This window comes from Aythya ferina (genome assembly GCF_964211825.1).
Source record: "Aythya ferina genome assembly, chromosome: 10".
Classification (NCBI taxonomy): Eukaryota; Metazoa; Chordata; class Aves; order Anseriformes; family Anatidae; genus Aythya; species Aythya ferina.
The window spans coordinates 17,691,938-17,711,040 of record NC_140306.1 but is presented as its reverse complement, the minus strand read 5'-3'; the positions used below and the strand labels follow the sequence as shown (position 1 = coordinate 17,711,040).

Genomic DNA, 19,103 nt, shown 5'->3' with positions numbered 1-19,103 from the left:
GGAGCTGCAATTTACAAATGACCTTCAGTTGTGTGCACAAAATAGCTGTATAACTATCACCTAATTCTATATAAGTAAGATTCAGTGTCTTGTTTGAGTAACTGGATATAGTTCTCCTGTTTTCGGGGAAAAGATGATGTTAAATTACCAAAAGACAACAGTTTGATTTTATGAATTAATGTCAGCAAAGCAAAGTAACTGAAATCATTCTTTCCTTTTTTTTTTTTTTTTTTTTAAATGTTGCTGACTTCCTGTTAAAGTGAAATTCTAGGACAGCATTTTTTTTTCTTTTTTTGTTTTTGTTAGTTGTTTTTGTAACCGTCAGTTTCAGTGTTGTCTTGAAAGATTTAAAAGTGTATTTCTTGCAAGTCTTTTCCATTTAGAATTGTAGAAATGGGGAGTTCACAGTGCACAATTTAATGAAGTGCAGATTTTTTTAGTAACCTATTCTAATAGTACAAATGCAGCAATAAAACTGTCTTGGTGAAGCTAAAGGAAATCAAGTATTGCAGATTGCTGCAAACTTAAACAGAAATTCTGGGTTCAGGTAGAGGTGTCAGCTTTCCTAACATGCTCAGCCACGAAGGTCTGTTTGCACTGTATGTTTGGAGAGCACCTAAGAGCTGTTAAGAGAATGTGTACAACTGTGTGTAAACTGTATTAGGTTTCCACTAAGATTCCCTGACTTAGTCTTCCAAAATAAGAATTAAATTTATCAATTTCATTGATATGATAGTGTCAAGGGCAGTCTTGCTATGAGGAGTGCGTCTCTAGTTGAACAGGTATCTTGCACTTCCATACTTTTCCAGATTGTTCTGATGGTTAAGTACTAATTTTAATATTTGCACCGCTTCTGTTACAGACCTCATTTGGATCCTGTAGTGTCCTGTAGCATGCTTCTAAATTTAAAAGGAGGAAAGAGAACCAAGGCAGTTTAAATGGGTTGGAAGACTACCTATCATAAACACTCATTTCCCCTTTGACCCTGGTAATCAGTTCTAGGTTTTTGGTGGTTGGGGGGTGGTGGAAGCTAATTGTCTTCAGATTGCTGCTAAACAAACAAGTGCTATTGTGTATTTCTTTCTGTAGAGGAAACTGCTTGGGGAATACCATGCAGCCTAAAAAAGTGTGGCACCTGATTCGATAAATAGTGTGAAACTAAAAACATCACTTAATTAGTCGAGCAAGGATCATAATGGAGAATATGTTGAAAAATAATATGAAAATACTTGGTTTATAATCAGTGGATGCTGCATCCTTGTCTTGGCATATCCTAGCAATATACTTCACGTACTGAGAGACATCTGTTGGTCTTGCGTTGTATATGAACGGTAGTTGCAGTATGTACCAGGTACTTCACGGGCTGGTTTTGGTAGTCATGTGAGACTGGTTGTCTTTCTACCAATTAATTTTTTACCGTTCTGGTGTGTAAACAGAGAGGTCTCTTAAACTATAGAAAAAAAAAATTCATACTGAAAATGTGAGATGATTCTTTTTAGGAAGATGCTGAAGGATGGAATATGAAGTACATTGCGTTTATGGAAGTTAAAGGAAGAAGATATAAATGTACAGCAATGTGTTCAATACTTGCACTTCTTTTCTGTAAATTGAAATTATACAGTAACTACAGTGGAAGGTACTGCAGTTTCCATCAGGGTACTTTCTCTGAAACTTTCAAGTACCAGTCTGCATATGCTTTTTGTATTTTGCATCTTTTTTAATTGAGCTGTTAGTATTCCTAATGTCTTCAGCTGATCATTATGTTCTAGAGAATATAAAATTCTCTAAAATATTCTGTGTTCCATGTGTATCTTGGAAGAGAGACCATATTAAGAATGAGTTGATTGTGGTAGCAGAGAAATCTGTCGTTCTAGGGATTTTTTCTGTAGTGTAGGTGGTGGTGCTGCAATGCGAAGTGGCAGCAGCCCCCAAACGGTGCAATAAGCCTATCTGAGAAGAGAGCTGCTCTCAAATTTCTCTGCTTGTATGTGCACTAAGAGTAAGTTTCAGTTTTCCTGAGCCCCTTTTACCTTCTTGGGACGGTGTCAAGGCAAGTTTACCCCCTCTTGAATTATAAAATGTTCTGTCCATCCATAGTTAATACGATTTTGGTGTTTACATATTTCACTGAGGAATCGGTGGGTCTTGCTGTTGGTGGCTTTACTTGTGTTAGAACAGTCAGCTTCATTCTACTGTTGTACCTTTTTGATCAGTTCAGTTCTACTGTTTTCTGGATGTACACTCTACTGTTTTCTGGATGTACACTCTAAAGCTTTTTACAACTTTATTCTGCAGAAATAGTCCTTAAACAGATAGGACTGAGACGTCATGTATTCATTCCTTTCTGGATTACCCTTCAACAGACACTGAAATTTAAACCAAGCATGTGCACTGACATCAATTCAAATTAATCTTTTAGGAAAAAAAATATATCAGCTTAAAGAACAGTAAGATACTTTACTTAGACCCCAAGTTGTTACTGAAATCTTAAAATCAGTTATATTGTTCATAATTTTTCTGCTATTCCTGAACAGAATATTTATTCCTCCCGTTCCTGAACCTTAGCAGCTGGGAAATTTATGTACAAATCAGGGAACGGTTTGGGTTGGAAGGGACCTTTCAAAGCCACCTAGTCCCTGGGAAGGGACACGTGTCACTAGATGGGGTTGCTGAAAGCCTTGTCCAGCCAGACTTGGAATGTTCCCAGTGATGGGGCAACCACAAGAAATCTGGGCAACCTGTTTCAGTGTCTCAGCACCCTCAATATAATTCTAGAAGATTTTTTTTTCATTGTAAATGAACCTTCTTGCAGTTTAAAACTGCCATCCCTTTTCCTGTTACTACACAATGTGGTAACAAAAAATAATAATAATAATAAAAAAAGTCTTCCTCCATCTTCCTGTTGAAAGGCTGCAGTAAGGTCTCCCTAAAGCCTTTCCTAGGCTAAACGCCCCCAGCTCTTTCAGCTTTTCTTCACAGGGAGGTGTTCCAACCCTCGGATCATTTTTATACTCTTCCTCTGGATGTGCTCTCACAGGTTCACCAATGTCTCGTACCGGGGAGCCCAGAGCTGGCTGCAGTGCTCCAGGTGGGGCCTTGGCAGAGCAGAGGACCCTGGGATGCATCTTGTCAGGTCCCATGGACACGTGTGTTCAGGTGTCTCAGATAGCCCTGAACCTGACTTTTTTTTTTTTTTTACAATGGGAGTGACTTTGTTCCCCCAGGCCCTATCCTGAGATTCAGGGACTTGAGATGTTTATAAGTAAAAATAAATATCCAGCTTTAGGATAAACAGAGTTCGTATGTATTTTAAAAAAATGAAAGTTTATACACACACACGTATATGGTAAAGCTGGATATAAAAAGGATAGTGATGAGACTTTGCATATTGTTTGGTAGCCAAGAGACTCTGTCGTGACTGTGCTTGAACTAATATGCTAAGAATGCAGCTACATTAAAAGATCATCCTATGAAACAGCTGTGACTGCACCCATTTGAGATTTTAATAGCTTCAAGTCCTGCAAAAAAAGCATACATTTAGTTCTAGCCAACTATATCTGTTAAAAAATAGAAGGGAAGCATGTTGAACAATTAATGGCTTTCATTGCTCTCAAATTCAGGTAAATGAGTTGTGTGGTACTACAGAAGTTCAAGTGTCTGCAGGAAAATCCTGACCTATGTACAGATTACTAGAGGTGTGCTGTGCGCAACCTAGGGATTTTGCATATACTGTAAAGTACCATTATTTATTATTTTTGGAAAACAAAGGCATTTTTAATAATTTTTACTGTAAATGTATTTTCAGGGGATGTAGCCGTGAAGATACTAAAGGTTGTAGATCCAACCCCAGAACAGTTCCAGGCTTTCAGAAATGAAGTGGCTGTATTAAGGTGAGTTCACAGTTTCTTTGCTACGTTTTGTTATGTGATGGTGCTGTATTTACCTACTACCTCTCCTTTAAGCCATCTTACCCAATATTCTATGTTTGATAGGTAGAAAAAGCAGATCTCCAGAGAAAAACAACAGAAAAGAGAGCATATGGCGAAACCCCTGAATACTCTTGTAGAGCTGTGAGACACCAGCAGTAACTCAGTGGTTCTTCACTGAAATTTGTTTGAAAATTTGAAATCTGAAATTTGTTTTTTTCAGATAACTAATACTAACAACCATAGTCCTTCAGGTCACATTTGGCATGTAATAGCAGGTGAAGATTAACAAATTCTGCCATAATGCTCATCACCAGATAGAATATTCAATCTGTACCTTTTTTAAATTGCAGCATAATTCCCTTGTATCCATGGGAATAATTCCCCTGATCCATGTAACTTTCCATGTATTCTGCTTTCAAATACTGGTATTGTAATGTCTAATTAAAATTAAAGTAACTAATTTTAATACTGAAATGAAGTAACTAATTTTAAAACTGAATCCTGCAACTGAACCTGTTAGAATATATAGGAACTGTATTTTTCATCTGTTAACTCCTTTACAGGTTATAATAACCCTTTAGTTTCCTATTGGGATTCAGTCTTTTATTTTAAGTTGTCACTTTTTCATAGCTTTCAGGGAGATTTTTATTATTTCAGTCAGTTATTCTAATACCACTTGCAAGTGTAACTGTTGGTTACTAATTTCAAAAACCCTGAGTTTTCTTGACTTCTTTCTCTTAAACGTTGTTCTTAAATAACTTCCTTGGAATTAAAGGGAAGTATTTTATCTAAAAAGAAAATAAGCTAATAAAAAAAAAGCAAACAAATTAGTGACTGTGGCATATTTTTATTATTTTTAAAAACAAACTTTACACGTCTCTACTTAAACTGTTTGTTTTTGGACTTGAAAGCTGAAATATACGTTCCTTCAGATGGGAATACATTTTCAAAAGAACTTGAAAATACTTTTTGTAAAGATACTAATTTCTTTTTCTGCTCCTTTCTATTAGGAAGACTCGGCATGTTAATATTTTGCTCTTTATGGGCTACATGACTAAAGATAACCTGGCCATTGTTACACAGTGGTGTGAAGGAAGCAGTCTGTATAAACACCTGCATGTTCAAGAGACCAAGTTCCAAATGTTCCAGCTCATTGATATTGCTCGGCAGACAGCACAGGGAATGGAGTGAGTAGGATCAATAATGGTGTCTGTTCTCATCTCTTGGAACTACCTTTCCTTTTCCTTCCCCAAACCTTAATATGCAACCTTAGAGCTATTGCTCTGAGACTTTAATCTATCCAGCTGGTATACTGAGTCAGGAGTTAGTGTCTGTGTACAGAGCGTGTGAATGAAGATTTGTGATGAATCTACATATTTCAGAACTTCTTAAACACTAATGAAATCTTTGCCACATAGTTCTAAAAGGTTACGTTCTGATCCATGTCAAAGGACTGTTAAGACTGCAAAGTTAAGTACTCAAATGAAAAAGATTTTGTGCAGCCTTAATCCAGCACTGTTGTATGCATTGTCACTTTCTTTCATCTAGGATTTTTCTGATAATCTTGTCTTAATTCATGTTAGACCACTAGCCAGTAAGAGTCAATGTTTCTGTATTTTATCTAGGTCGTACCTTAAGGTCTTACTGAAAAGCAATAGATGAGATCATATTCTAAACTTGGAATTATTAAGATCCTTCTTTTTTTCCCCTGTTGTTGGATAATATAGGGACTCTGAGTGTATAATAATGCAAGTACAATTTAAGACAGGTCAGACAGAAGCTTTATCAACTATGTATATCTTAGTGAAAGAACATTGGACAGCATCTCTCCCTCTGCTCCCCTGTTCTTTGCCAAGTGATTGCAAAGATCTATATGCTGTTAGAGGGGAAAAAGGCAATAAGGAAAAAATCACCCTGTTAACAAGGCCAACTACTTGTTGTAGCTTGTTAACTGCCATGGTTTTAGCAAGGAGTTGGTGTGACAGTATGGAGAGATGGCTCTTGGTAGAGCCTGTAGGAATGGCAACCTCACTATTATCATACCTCAGAAGCAAGAGGTTGGAAATAATCGCAGACTGATAGCTTTTAGTTGAAAGGAATGTTCTTTTAGGTAAAATAAACTTCTTAGACCTCTCAAAAATAATAATTTTACCACCACACAGTGTTACCATAACATTGCAGTGCTTTGGTAAGCACTAATTAATATTGACAGTACTTCTGTGAGATGAAGGGATGGCTCTTTTCATTCTCCAGTGGCAGATCCCTCACACAGATAAATCTTGGAAAAGTTCTATAGATGTCTGAGTAGAAACAGTAACCACCTCAGTTCTGTTTCAGACCAATCAATGAGTATTCATAGCATAGGAGATGCTGACATTTGCTGAAGCTGTCAGTGCTCATTTGTTTTGTAAGTCAGGACCCAGGTTTCCAGTCTGACACCCAGCAAACCAGGCACATATATTATGACTGCAGATTAAAACAGTTTGTGAAAAGTGAGCCTTAGCAGAGCATGCAAATTTCACAAATAAGAGGATGGCATCAGATTCTCTAGGGCGTTATTACATTACACGACAGCGATGCTGCTGTTTATAAATAAATAAATAAATAAATCTTGAGATTTATTTACGTGGCTTGAGATTTATTTACGTGGCTTTCACTTTCTGTAATGCTGGAGCTTTGTAGTTGACTAGCACTTGCTACGTTTCTTTTTCCTGTAAATCTATCTGTATCCTGTAAATTCACTAAAGCAAGAGATTATGAACGTGGTATGTAGTAAACTGACAGTGCCTATCAGTAAATCCAAAGACCCAGTTTATACGAACAGCCTCCAATATGTCACTTTTCTGTTTTTTCTTTTGTAGCTACTTACATGCGAAGAATATCATCCACAGAGACATGAAGTCCAACAGTATCCTTTCCTAACTTAATCACACTTTAATGTGAGTGATTTGTTGTTAACATGGATTTTCTGGAGGCTTGAAATAACTGTTTCAAATGTATATAACTAAAAATGAGCAATTCCTCTGGATGAGTGAGAAGATACATTTAGCAAGGACTTGCATAGAAGGTATGTGCATGCTTACTGAACTGTTGTTATAAAGATGAAAAAAGAGATGCAGCAGGCCTGCTCCAGAAGTGTCTTATTTTAATTAAATGGTATTTATGCAATGTATCTCTGTTAGCTGGAAGTTACTGTAGGGACGTGCTACTTGATGGGGGTTACATGTGCATACCAATGCATATGTACACTCGTGGGCCCTACGCTGTATCCTCTGTATCTTTAGTAAATTTAAAACCTCTTCAGATGACTGGCAGAAATGAAGCAAAAAATCCTAATTTAAACTCAAGAAAATGGGACCTTTTACCAATATATTTCTTTCAAAAACATGAATTTAGTAATGCATGCAGAGTATGTTGTGAACTGATCTCTTTCACCCTTGAAAATGTCTGATTTTGAAATTGCTGAGAAGAGAACTTACTGAGTTAGCACATGGGTGGTAACTTCCTTTCCTAACGTGAACAGAATGTTTTGCAAAGGTATTAAAAGATAGGTCAAATCCAGTAGTTCCATAGTTTAAGGAATTTCCCTTTTCAGTTAGGCTAGAAAAATAATCACTTCAGTATATAGGAATTTAGTGTATAGGAGGTTAGGACTTTGTGATTCCTCATTATGGTAACCTTGAACTATGAGTCTTTTGTCTGTTGTGATATTTCTAAATCATCTTTTCAAATTTAAGACATTCTTAAATGAAATTGTAAAAGTATTTCTTCTTAAAATAATCCAAAGAAAGTTCTAGCCTCTCAATCTTTACAGACAAACCTATTAAGCAGATAGGTTACAACTAGTGCAGACCTGCATTTTTCCAGTGGGAGTAGTTAGATCATGGCTAAATTTCAGGAGATCTACCAGAGGGCTTTATGTAAATAATTTTATTTTGATATTTGTTTTGCAATATTTTTTTTCTTAGTTTTCTTTTTATTGTTGTGATGACTTCTGTGGTGTTTCTCTGTGTCTCTTGACAGCATTTACTTTAAGTACCTGTATTTGATGTCAACAGTTAATTTCTATAGTACCTTGTAAAGAAGATAAATATACAAGTAACACTAAAACATATAGTCTTGTTTGGTCCTAAGTGTTAATTCTGTAAATACAGATGCCATAAAATTACTTTTTCTCTAAGATGCAACGCATAGTAGGCAAAAGAAAAAAACAGCACTGTTCCTGGATAGTTGACTTGTATTTGTGAGGACCCTAACCAGATGCTTTGTAATCGTGACAGAAAATTCAGCATTATTTACTCAAGTTTTCTACAGAATTTCTTTAACAACTGTTCAGATATATTTCTTCATGAAGGACTCACAGTGAAAATAGGTGACTTTGGTCTGGCAACTGTAAAGTCCAGGTGGAGTGGATCACAACAGGTGGAACAACCCACTGGTTCAATCTTGTGGATGGTGAGCAAAACACTGTGCTGCTTCTTGAATAGTTTCCTTTCATTCTGTTAAAGTATGTTTTGTCTGTTGAGCACGAGATCTTGGACAAAGCTTTAAATCTAAGTGACGATGTATGCTGTTAGTACTGTGTAGACATTTATTCCAGTTGTAGGACAAGTTAAAATTGAAGAACAAAGTGCTGAGGTGCTTGATTGTCCAAAGTAGACACCATTCACTGTGTGAATCTAAAGGTTTTCCTCTTGCATTTTTGGAGCTCTAAACATAGAGGGTAGAGACAGAGCTGTTGGTGGAATTGCAAGGAGTTGTTCCAAGAGGAGAGGAGAGTCTTTCTCCTGCAGTCATCCTACATTTCCCCCAAAGGGCTCTCTGCACGGGAGAACAGCAGCCTTTAATCTGCTTAATAGTGGCTTTGGGGGAGCTGGGTGAGATGCTGTCTTTATCTGTGTTCTTCATTGTGGCCTCTTCTTCCCCTGCGCCCCGCTACAGACTCGGTGATATCCCACCTCGTGTACTTGCTGGTTACACATCCAGCAGCTTTGTCAGGTGGCTGGGCCCAGGATGGGAAGTGCTCCTTGAAGTGTGGGGAGGAGCACCAGTCATCTTTGGTGCTTGTACAATGCTTGATATGCACCCAGATGGAGCTGTGAGGCCCACTGCTCGTCCTTCCCTTGCACGAGATTGCTGCAGGAAGTTTTGAGGCAGCTCAGAAGCGTTGTGGGTGAACGTGAGTTCGCGTGTGGAAGTTCTCAAATTCTGCTGGAAAGTTTGGGGGGATTCTTTTGAAGTGTTATGGCAAAGTCCTTGTCTGAGAGGACTTTCCCAGTGATTGCCTTCATGTTTCATTTCTGCAAGAACCTAGAAGGCAGTTCCACAATTTTCCTTCCAAAAATCATTTGGAAAAAATCAAGCAACTTTTCAGGTATGTGACTTGAATCCAGCAAATGGAATAATTGAACAGTGCCAATTACCAAGTTAAAAAGCATCATTAAAATTATACAAGGATGTCTTGTTTAGCACCAATGTTCCGTAAATGTGCTGTTGAAGTTTCACTTGACCCATTTTTGTTAATACTGTGTGATGTATTTAGATTCAGAACGTGGCTTAATTAACAGTATTTTGTAGCTCCCAGGTAGCAACGCTTGTGGTATATGCTTCATAGAAGTGTTAACCAGTTAGAGAGGACTTGCTGAGTGTGACGTGTTTGTACATACTACATCTTCAGATCCTTAATGCTGAATGACTTGCAGGTGTTACTTGAAACAGGTTTTCCTTTTTATTTTTATTTTTCTAATTCCTAGCAGCCTTCATTGTTAGTTGGGTATTTGTACTTTGAGAAAAGGCAGGAAGTGTTCATTAAGAATACCAGGATACTTGGCCAACATTTGTTTGTGACAGAAAATGCGCAAAGAACCTGAAACCAAGTTACGAAATCAATTTAAACAAAGCTCCTTATAACTTCCATAAGATACATAAAATTAGCACGTAACAGTATGCCTATATACATAAAGCATCTTGGAAGGAAAAAAATGCATTTTTTGCTTTTTGCAGTTTTGTCGTTTTAATCAGTTATAGACCATCTTGCTGACTTGTCATTACATAGAAAGAAGATCAATTTGGTTTCCTTGAAAGTTGATATGATCTGAGTTGTTGTCATGCTGTGGTACTTTTAAGTAGTGCTTTGTTCAGTAATTCTGAAGGACTTCTTTAGGGGAAAAAGTCTTAGTTAACCAGAAAGATGCTTTGATGGTTTATGTATTGTTTCACTAAATCAGTCAACATTTTTTTTTTTTTTTTTTAGCATCATAATGTTACTTTGCTTTGCAAAGATGAGAGTGCTCTTGCATTTCTTCCATGATCTTCAATATGTGCAATTTTTTATTTTGTGTAAACGTTTTATTATCAATTTTTCAAGCAATTTAGTCTCTATAACAGTTTTATATTTAGGCCTCTTACTTGCCTGCTTGTGGGTTTTTAATGGACAAATAGATTGAACGTGGTTAAATGTTTAAAGTAACAGAAAAGAATTCGGGAGCATTTAGGTTTTGTTGGAGGAAGGATGTGAGTTCTGTTAACAGAAGAACAAAACTGCATGTCCATTTGAAATGCCTACTGGTATCATGAATGCCCTGGGAAATAGTCCTTGAAGCAGGTGGGGAAAAGGTCTCTTTTCATGCAGGTGCTCTAACCACTGGTATTATTTTTGCATCCATCTTATCTGAATTATTTTCTTCAGAAGTACTTTCTCGTAAGTTCAGGAGAGGAGCAGAAAAATGTTCTTGTGCCAAACTGCCTACTGCCATTGACACTTCCTGAAGTGTGAGATAGGGGCTTGAATGCTTCTGGGTGGAAGAGAGCATCGAGCGGTTCTTCTAACTCAAGGCAGCGTGCCTGATGGAGAAGGCTCTTGGCACGGGACCTCCTCATCCTCCTTCCCCAGCCCTGGCTGTCAGCAGAACCAGGGGGCTCGGTGCCTGTGGGTGTGGGCCGAGTGCGCAGTTCTCTGGAGCCGCAGGAGCGAGTCTGCTGCAAGGAACCTGAACGGTTTAGGCAGCGCAGCTTTAGGCGTTCTTCTTTTTGTATTTTTTTTTTTAAGTCCATTATTTGCATGCGTGCAGCTTTGACTTGCAGGTAATATTTTGGAACTTCCTACCCAACAAATAGTGTTCTTGTCAGGCAGGTGTCTTTCCCTTTTAACCTCTCTGCTTGCTTTAAAACTGACAGTGAGAAAATCATTCGCAGTTTTATGTAAGAGATAAAAGAAAAAAAGCCAATATATATTGCAAATATAATGGCAAAATGCTTGTTGAATTCAAGTGTTGTTTTTTTTGTTTACACTCAATTGTGTGTATATGTATCTGCCTGTGTATTTGTAAGATGCAGAATAACACTGAACTCAGGATACTTCACGATCTGAGTTTTACCTTTGTTTACTAATTATTTCTGAACTCTTCTGCTTTCCATTGTACCTTCCACTTGTCTGTTTCAAAGCTTCGTTAATACTTTGAATTAATTCATACTTTCAGTACTCCATTAATGCTTTTAATTTGTTTCTTTTCTCCTTCTGAAGGCACCAGAAGTGATACGGATGCAGGACAGTAACCCGTTTAGTTTCCAGTCAGATGTCTACTCCTATGGAATAGTATTATACGAACTAATGACAGGAGAGTTGCCGTACTCCCACATAAACAACCGAGATCAGGTAAGAAGCAATCTTCAGAATACTGCACTTTATTTCTAGGCATGATTTTTGACTTTTTCTAAAGAAACGTAAGATAAGGATAAATGCAAAACACCAATAGGAATGTTGTTTACTGCTGAAACAAACGATGTTGTAAATCTCTGTAGTTGAATATTCAAATATTGATAATGAGTTACTCCACAAAAAAAATGTTTATAAATGTTTTAAGTGCCCTGTGATTTAGTCTCCACGAGGTTGTATTCTTACCAGTCAGTTAACAGCTGAAGAGGCACATTAGGGATTGAAACCTCAACTGTGTTCTCTTCAGATGAATGCTTTTTTTTTTTTTTTTTGCTTAGCAAGTGTAGAGTTAATTCATTATTGAAACCTTTTTTTTTTTTTTTTTTTTTTTCCCCCGAAGGGCATGAACTTAAAAACTCCTAGATCTTTTTGATTGTTGTTTTGCTGATCCTCAGTTTTTTTGTTGTTTTGTTTATTTGTTTGCTTTGCTATGTTAAATGAAGATCTAATAATGAGCTGGGGGGACACAAACCACTGGTTTTGCCCCTATTGTTTATCATCTGTTCCAAGTAGGAGAAGCCAGGTCAGTTGAAGAGACTTGTTGTTATTTTAAAAGCTGTCTACAAACTGTGATAGTGCAATGTGTTTTAATTCATCACATTGAAATTTTGTAATGATCAGTACTATCACAAAACATGTGACACTTACCCCTCAGATAAGTTTGTTTGGGAAGGACGGAATATAGCCTCGGGAATTTGACCTTATTTTAGCAACTTTATATGGACTTTTTTTGGAGCTAACATAACTTGAAAAAGAAATAATAGCACAATTAGTCCTGCTTAAAAACAAAAGAATAATCACCCTTTCCTCTCACCCCGCCCCCCCCCCCCAAAAAAAAAAAAAAGGCAACTGCAAACAAACGAACCCCCCTTTAACCAACAAAACCTACACTGTTTTACAAGTCAATAGGCTTACCAGCACTTCAGTTAGCCATTAAGGTTACTGGAAATTGGATAGAATCTCAGTGGAGATCCATTAACTTGGACTAAAACAGAAAAATGCATTTTCCAACACTATTTCATAGTGTTTGTTTAAAAAAAAAAAAAAAAAAAAAACAAAGAAAAAACAAACCACACAATAAACACCACACAAACCAACCTTCTTTTCCTTTATGCTGCAATCGCAGCTCATTATGAGCTCCTTTCCACTTGATAGCTGTATGTCTGGTGTTGCAGATATATTTTACTGAGATACCTGAAAATGCAGCTCTACTGACCAATGAAGCTGTTGTGCCAAACTGGCTGCTTGTAACTGCTCAAGTTGAGCGAGGATCATTTGGCACCTGCAGACTTCAACTCAAGGAAATTGCCGTGGCACGTACTATGTGCTGTTCTGTTCTAACTGTAGCAGTGCCTTCACTGCTTGGAATATGATAAACCATGGTGTCACTCTAATTATGTTCTTCAGTTAACTAATTGGGACAAATCTACATGGTGTGCTTGTTTCTGTGCTGGTGTGTTTGCCTGTGGTGCTCATGTTTGATCATTTTGGTACACTAGAGCTTTCAGTCAGTGAAACAACTTTTACAGCTTTGGTTTTCTGCTATTTACTTGTTCTTCTTTTCTAGATTATTTTCATGGTTGGCCGAGGGTATGCTTCTCCAGACCTCAGTAAATTGTATAAGAACTGCCCCAAAGCAATGAAGAGGCTTGTAGCAGATTGTTTGAAGAAAGTTAGGGAAGAAAGACCCTTGTTTCCACAAGTAAGTGTTTGTTTTTCTGCAGATAACAGTTTCAAAGTATTTTATAAATAGCCATTAGCACACAAAACATTCTAGATGGACACAAGCATTGGTTTAGAAACTGAAGGTAGATGCAGGAATGAAGTGCGGCATGCTTCCTCTTTTTGTGTTTATTCACATGTACCTTTAGCAACCCAGCTCCCTTGTGCAGTTTATAATTCTGATTTAAAGGAATTATGTACAAAATCATTAAAAACTATATGCATGCTGACTGAAGGTGTGTTAGACTGATATTAGAACAATTTGCTTTCAATACCTGAACCATTTCAGAGATAAGCAAAAAAAAAAAAAAATTTGTACATTAATTTCCCTTAACCCTGCACTGAAATAAAAGAGACCGTTCCAATTTTCCTTGCCCTCTGTACAAGCAAATACAACTTGCTAAGGGATTTAAATTCACACGCCAGTTTTTGTTATTTTTACAAAGCATACTTGACCCTTGTTCTGTCACTGTGAGGATGATTAAGGGACTTTTTTTGTACTCATTAAATACCTGGAACTGAGTAACAGCAGATGTTTTAAAAACATCTTGCTGTTACATTTAAGTATAACTTCGGTTGTTGAAAGCTTCTTTCTAAATTTGGTTGTCTAAACAGATGATTAGGCAGAGGATGCAGTTCTTTCCCTGTGCAGAAGAAAAACTCTTTTCCCTATGCAAATCTTGGAGATTTGCATAGGTGCTTGCACATTGATTGTAATATCAATGAAATAATGAGACGTATCCTCCCCTCTCCTGAGACTCCCTGTAGCAATAAAAACGTACGGCAGAGTTCAGTTGCTCACACTGGCACATTCCCAAAGTATTCCTTACAGTGTCTCTGCATAACGTAGTGTGGTTCTTAAGGAGGTGCTTAAAGCAGAGAAGGTGCTTATCGAATAAAGGTGTAAGACTTAATTAGAAGGAGATGCAGCTCTAATGTCTCTTTTCATTTTATGTGCATTTCCCTCAGATACTGTCTTCCATTGAATTGTTGCAACATTCTTTACCCAAAATCAACCGGAGTGCTTCTGAACCATCTCTGCATCGTGCAGCGCATACAGAGGACATAAATTCATGCACATTAACATCCACAAGACTACCTGTTTTTTAGGATCGTGTGCCCCTTCCCTTGTTCTCTCCAGTGATGGGAAAGAAACAGAAGTAACAGAAGTTGTGCTTTTAATGCCTCGGTGTACAGGATCAGTGCCAGCAGGATTATCCGCATCCCAGTTTTAAGAGCAAGCTGCTAAGGATGTCTGCAGTTCTTATCCTGCAGGGACACAGCTCCACATTGCCTTTTTCTACAGTTTCTTTTACTGGGATAGTTAACAGACTATAAATCAAGAGGTCTATTACTATTTTTTTAATAGATGCACTTGAGCCTTATTTTTCCCATACACAGAGGAGAGATGGATGTTTCTTCGGCAGTGTTTCTGGATTGATTTAAATCTGCTGATAAATTGGTATTTTTTACAGCAAGGATGGCTCGACTTGGCATTTGAGGAAAGATAATGCGTTTTGGTGCTCTTTGATTGCCCCAGGCCATCTGCCGCTTCAAGTCGGGGGAGTTTTGCTGGAAATGGGTATCTGCAAACAAGACTGAGGGAAGAGGAAAACAAAACAAAACAAAAAACTTTGTGGAAATCAGCTCCTGCCTAAGAGCTTTCATCAAGCCAATGAAATAAGTTAAAATGCTAATTCAACACGAAATAGTTTTGCAATAGTTTTGCACATAGAAGACAAACTCTTGCAAAGGAATGGAGTATATTCTAAACTGTACTGCTCAGAGAAGGAAGCTAGCCAGTCTTGCTATGGTCATCTTGAGTAACTTAAGCAGCTTATTTTGGTACTATTGACTTGTTTCTTGCAGCCCAATGAGGTGGTAAGTGCAGAAAGACAGGCTTTTGTGGCTGATAAAAGGCTAATTAACAGTATCAGTATACTTCTGCGAAATGAGCATTGTTTTCATCCCATCTGAAGCTGTCAGAGATGCACTATCAAGAGGAAACTGAGCATACACAGTTTTTCTTGCTGATTTGGGTTTTAATTTTGTTTTTATTGCTCCTGAGAAAATGCATTTATTGTAAGCCAAGGTTCCTCTGATTATCTTATTTTAATAAAATAAATTAAATTTTAGGTTTAAGATTCAATGTCATCATTTAATATAGTAAGCCATAGTTCTGACACACGTGTAGATCTGAAAAGTTCAGAAAAAACAACAGAATAACTTTTTGAAGTTCTTAGGACAGATACTACTGTACCAGTAAAAATGGTAAAAACAGGTAAAACATACTTGATATGACAACCATCAGTTTCTGATCACTTGCATTACAATATGGTTTTATTCTACTGTAATAATCTTTCAGCAGCATCTACTTTTTAACATACCTATACTGATACACTATCAAGCTACTTCACTGCACCATTTTTGCTCTGTGCTCCATCTTCTGTAAGCTTTTTTTGCTCAGGTAGTGTGTGTTTTCTCTTGGCTGATATGCAGTTGACAAGAAATTGGTGGTTTAATCAAAGAATTACTCATAAATAGCATTATTTTCAAATATGTTCATTAATGGAAGACAAATTTCCATTCTTGGGATTTTACGTGCTTTGCAAGTATGGGGTTTGTATCCACATACAAGGTCTAGTGAGGAAATGGAACCACTTATCTCAGGCTAAACTGCTGCCTCTAAAATTTGTTAGGCAAAATGGAGATGATTTGTTTTGCCATGAATTTTGACATCTTCCATATGCAACTCGTAACTGCCTGTAATGTCAAAATAGACATTTCAGCTTCTAATCTGCAGCAAGCAAAAAAAAAAACAAAACAACACAAAGCAATTATCAAGGAAAGGAATTTGAAGTATGTAAGCCAGAAAGGTTCTACCATAAAAATATTTAGACTTTGTCCTCAGAATATCAGTATAACATTATTGCCTAGGGAATAATATTTCCACCCTTACAATTGAGAATGATGACAAAATTCATGTTTAGGACTGATGAAAACAATCCTGTAGAGTTCTGCATGCTTTTTATTAATATTCTTGGTATTTAAACATAGCCCTCTCTAAATATCCTTTGTCTCTCATTTTACCTTCAGTTGAATTTGAAAAAGTTTAAAAATGATAAAAAGAAGTGGAAAGCTGCTCTTACCTTAGCACTGAATTCCAAAAGAGGAACCATTAACTGCTAATTTTTAAAAACTGGTTATGTGTCTCTGGAAAAACTAAACAACATTCTTGATAAAAGCAAGAGGATTATTTTGAACCAGTATTAGGTATAGCATTAGATTTTGAAAGCTGTAAAATGAAGAATTTAAAAAGGTTTGAGTTTGTCTTACTGCTCTTACATTAAAAGTTCCTTTTATGTAATCCCTAGGTAATTTTGAAAAACAAGTTACCTTTAAATTTCAGATTTTTGTTTTCCCAGTTTGTTTTCCTGGAGCAAAGTAAATCAGGCATGTCTTGGTTAACTTTAAGGTAAAGAATATCCTCTCCATTGTTCCCCTCCCCCCCCCCCCGTATATGTAACCACTGAAATATTTATCTCTGGGAAAAAAAAAATGCAGGAATGGCTGAAAAAAAGCTCCAGCAGGGAGGCTAAAGGGTGCAACTATTTAACTATTTTAGGGTAGAAAGTATGGCTGGGCTGGAGCTCTTGAATATTCATCTTACAGAACTGCATTGCTCTTAGAGGTACTTACTTTTCTTCATCTCTGTAGTTAATCAGTAATGAAGAATTATATTGTATGTCTAGATTAAGACCATCACCTGTGCCTTCAAATGCCAGTTTTAAAAAGGAAACTGAACGGTAAGTAGTTACCCATGTTTACAAGCTAAGGACTAACTTCACAGTAAGCATTGTTAACAATTAGTGTGGAAATACACAAAAGTTACTGTTCCTAGATCAGAACAGAGAGCAACATTTGCTTGCTCAATTTGAGGGAACGGTTAGCCAGCAGAGATGGGATTTCTCCCTCTTCTGTTGGAACCCTTACAGAAAACTAGTACTTTTATCCCACATGCTTCTCGGATTTAGTTTTGACCCAGAAATGCCAAACAGCAGATGAAGCAGATAATCCTGGAGTAAGTAATCTGGTACTATTAAAAAAATTGTGAATACCAGATCAAGGTTCCTGCTGTTTGCTTTATGACACTGACACAGATTCTAGTTCCAGATCATCAAAGTAGTGCTCAAGGTGTCACACTGAGACAAGAGGTTTTTTGCACGAATGCCTCTAAATACACTTTGTGTCACAACAATTTTTGTTGTGTCGATCATGTTTCCTGAAATGGTTATCTTTAAATATTCTCTACAGATGAGCAGCCTTTCAAGGCCATGCAGTCTCATCATAAAGGTATCAGTAAAATTAGCCCTGTACTTCATTTTAAAATTGCATGCTGAACTTGCTTGGAAAAAACAAAACCAAGAAACTTTGCTTGTACTCAGAATATTGCTCAGTAGCCATTTAAAAGCCATTCACTAGCCATTTAAAAGATAGTCCAGACGAAAGTTTAGTTTAACTGCAAAGTTAATACAAATGACCTAGCAGAAATAACCTCTTACAAACTGCACAATCATACTGTAAACTACTTTTGCTCAAAGTGTAATTAAAAAAACAGAACTTATAGTGAATCATAAAGCTTCTGCAACTCAAACATGAATTAAATTTTTAAAGAAAATACTATTCAGTAACAATTCAAGTGGCTCAGAAGAGATGTGTTTTAATACATAACTTTCCAGCCCTCTATCAGTGTTGCCCTTAATCAGAAAAGACAAATCAGCAGCTGGAGACAGTCCTCCTAAAGAACTGCCACACTTAAAAGTAGTAAATGTTGGAGCTTCTCCCTATGCTTTCAGTAACAGCATCTGCCAGCTGCAACTGAGGACAGGAGGTACATGGAAATGGGGCTGAGACTCAGAAGGATGTGTCTCAATCCTAGAAACACATGGAGATGGAAAAGGCTAAATGTCTACTCCCCACACAGTTAAGATAAGTAGTGGTTAAAACTAATTTCAGTCACAAAAGAAACAATTATTTAATGTTGTACAGATATGAACTGTAAGATCACTGATATAAAATTATTTAGTTACCTCATTTAATTTTGGCTACTTCATTTAACCTGAATCAAGGTTTTCCCTTCAAGTTAAATACATTTGGAAAAAAAATTACTGTTGCAATTAATACTGAAAGTTATCTACTTACTATGCAGTGTGCAATATCCAGTTTGTGCTGTGAAATTAATTCAGCTGTATGTTTGTAACTCCAGTACTAGTACTACTGCTCTCTGCCTGGATATAGCACTATTGTATTTGCTTTCCAGCAGGTGCTCCAGGAGGCATTTCCTGCCACTATACACTTGATTATTTTAAAACAATGGTAGGAACCGAACTTGTATGGTCTTCGGCCCCATTCCTGAAACACTCGCTGTAAGAATACAGAAAGCTTTTTCTGAATTCTAAGTACTTTGAGGTATAATGTATTAGCTCTTAAATCCCTTCTGTAAGAAAGGAGAAGCTACGCTCATCATAATTCCTAGTGGGTTTTTGTAGATACACATTTTTTAGCGGGGAAAAAAAAAGCACCCTAAACAGCTTTAGCAACAGTTTTTAACAGCTTATGCTTTAAACAGCAAGAGAAGAGCCATATTTAACATTACCACTCAGTTTACAAGACAGCATATGTTAGGCCAAAGAGGAAGAGAATCCTCTTGGTATTAAGGGATTTTTTTCCATGCAATC

At 37.0% G+C, this 19,103-nt stretch overlaps 1 protein-coding gene across 12 annotated transcripts in view; it reads left to right on the top strand.

Moving 5' to 3' along the window:
- Positions 1-15,507, top strand: part of RAF1 (Raf-1 proto-oncogene, serine/threonine kinase) — a 78,858-nt gene extending 63,351 nt beyond the window's left edge. For all 12 annotated transcript variants that reach the window (XM_084530567.1, XM_084530565.1, XM_084530562.1 and 9 more), the window contains 7 exons: positions 3,806-3,890; positions 4,940-5,116; positions 6,791-6,837; positions 8,266-8,384; positions 11,452-11,583; positions 13,211-13,345; positions 14,335-15,507. In XM_084530567.1, the coding sequence (XP_084386693.1) occupies positions 3,806-3,890; positions 4,940-5,116; positions 6,791-6,837; positions 8,266-8,384; positions 11,452-11,583; positions 13,211-13,345; positions 14,335-14,475 (836 nt within the window). In that variant the 3' untranslated portion in view covers positions 14,476-15,507. The remainder of the gene's footprint in view (positions 1-3,805; positions 3,891-4,939; positions 5,117-6,790; positions 6,838-8,265; positions 8,385-11,451; positions 11,584-13,210; positions 13,346-14,334) is intronic.
- Positions 15,508-19,103: the final 3,596 nt, after the last annotated feature.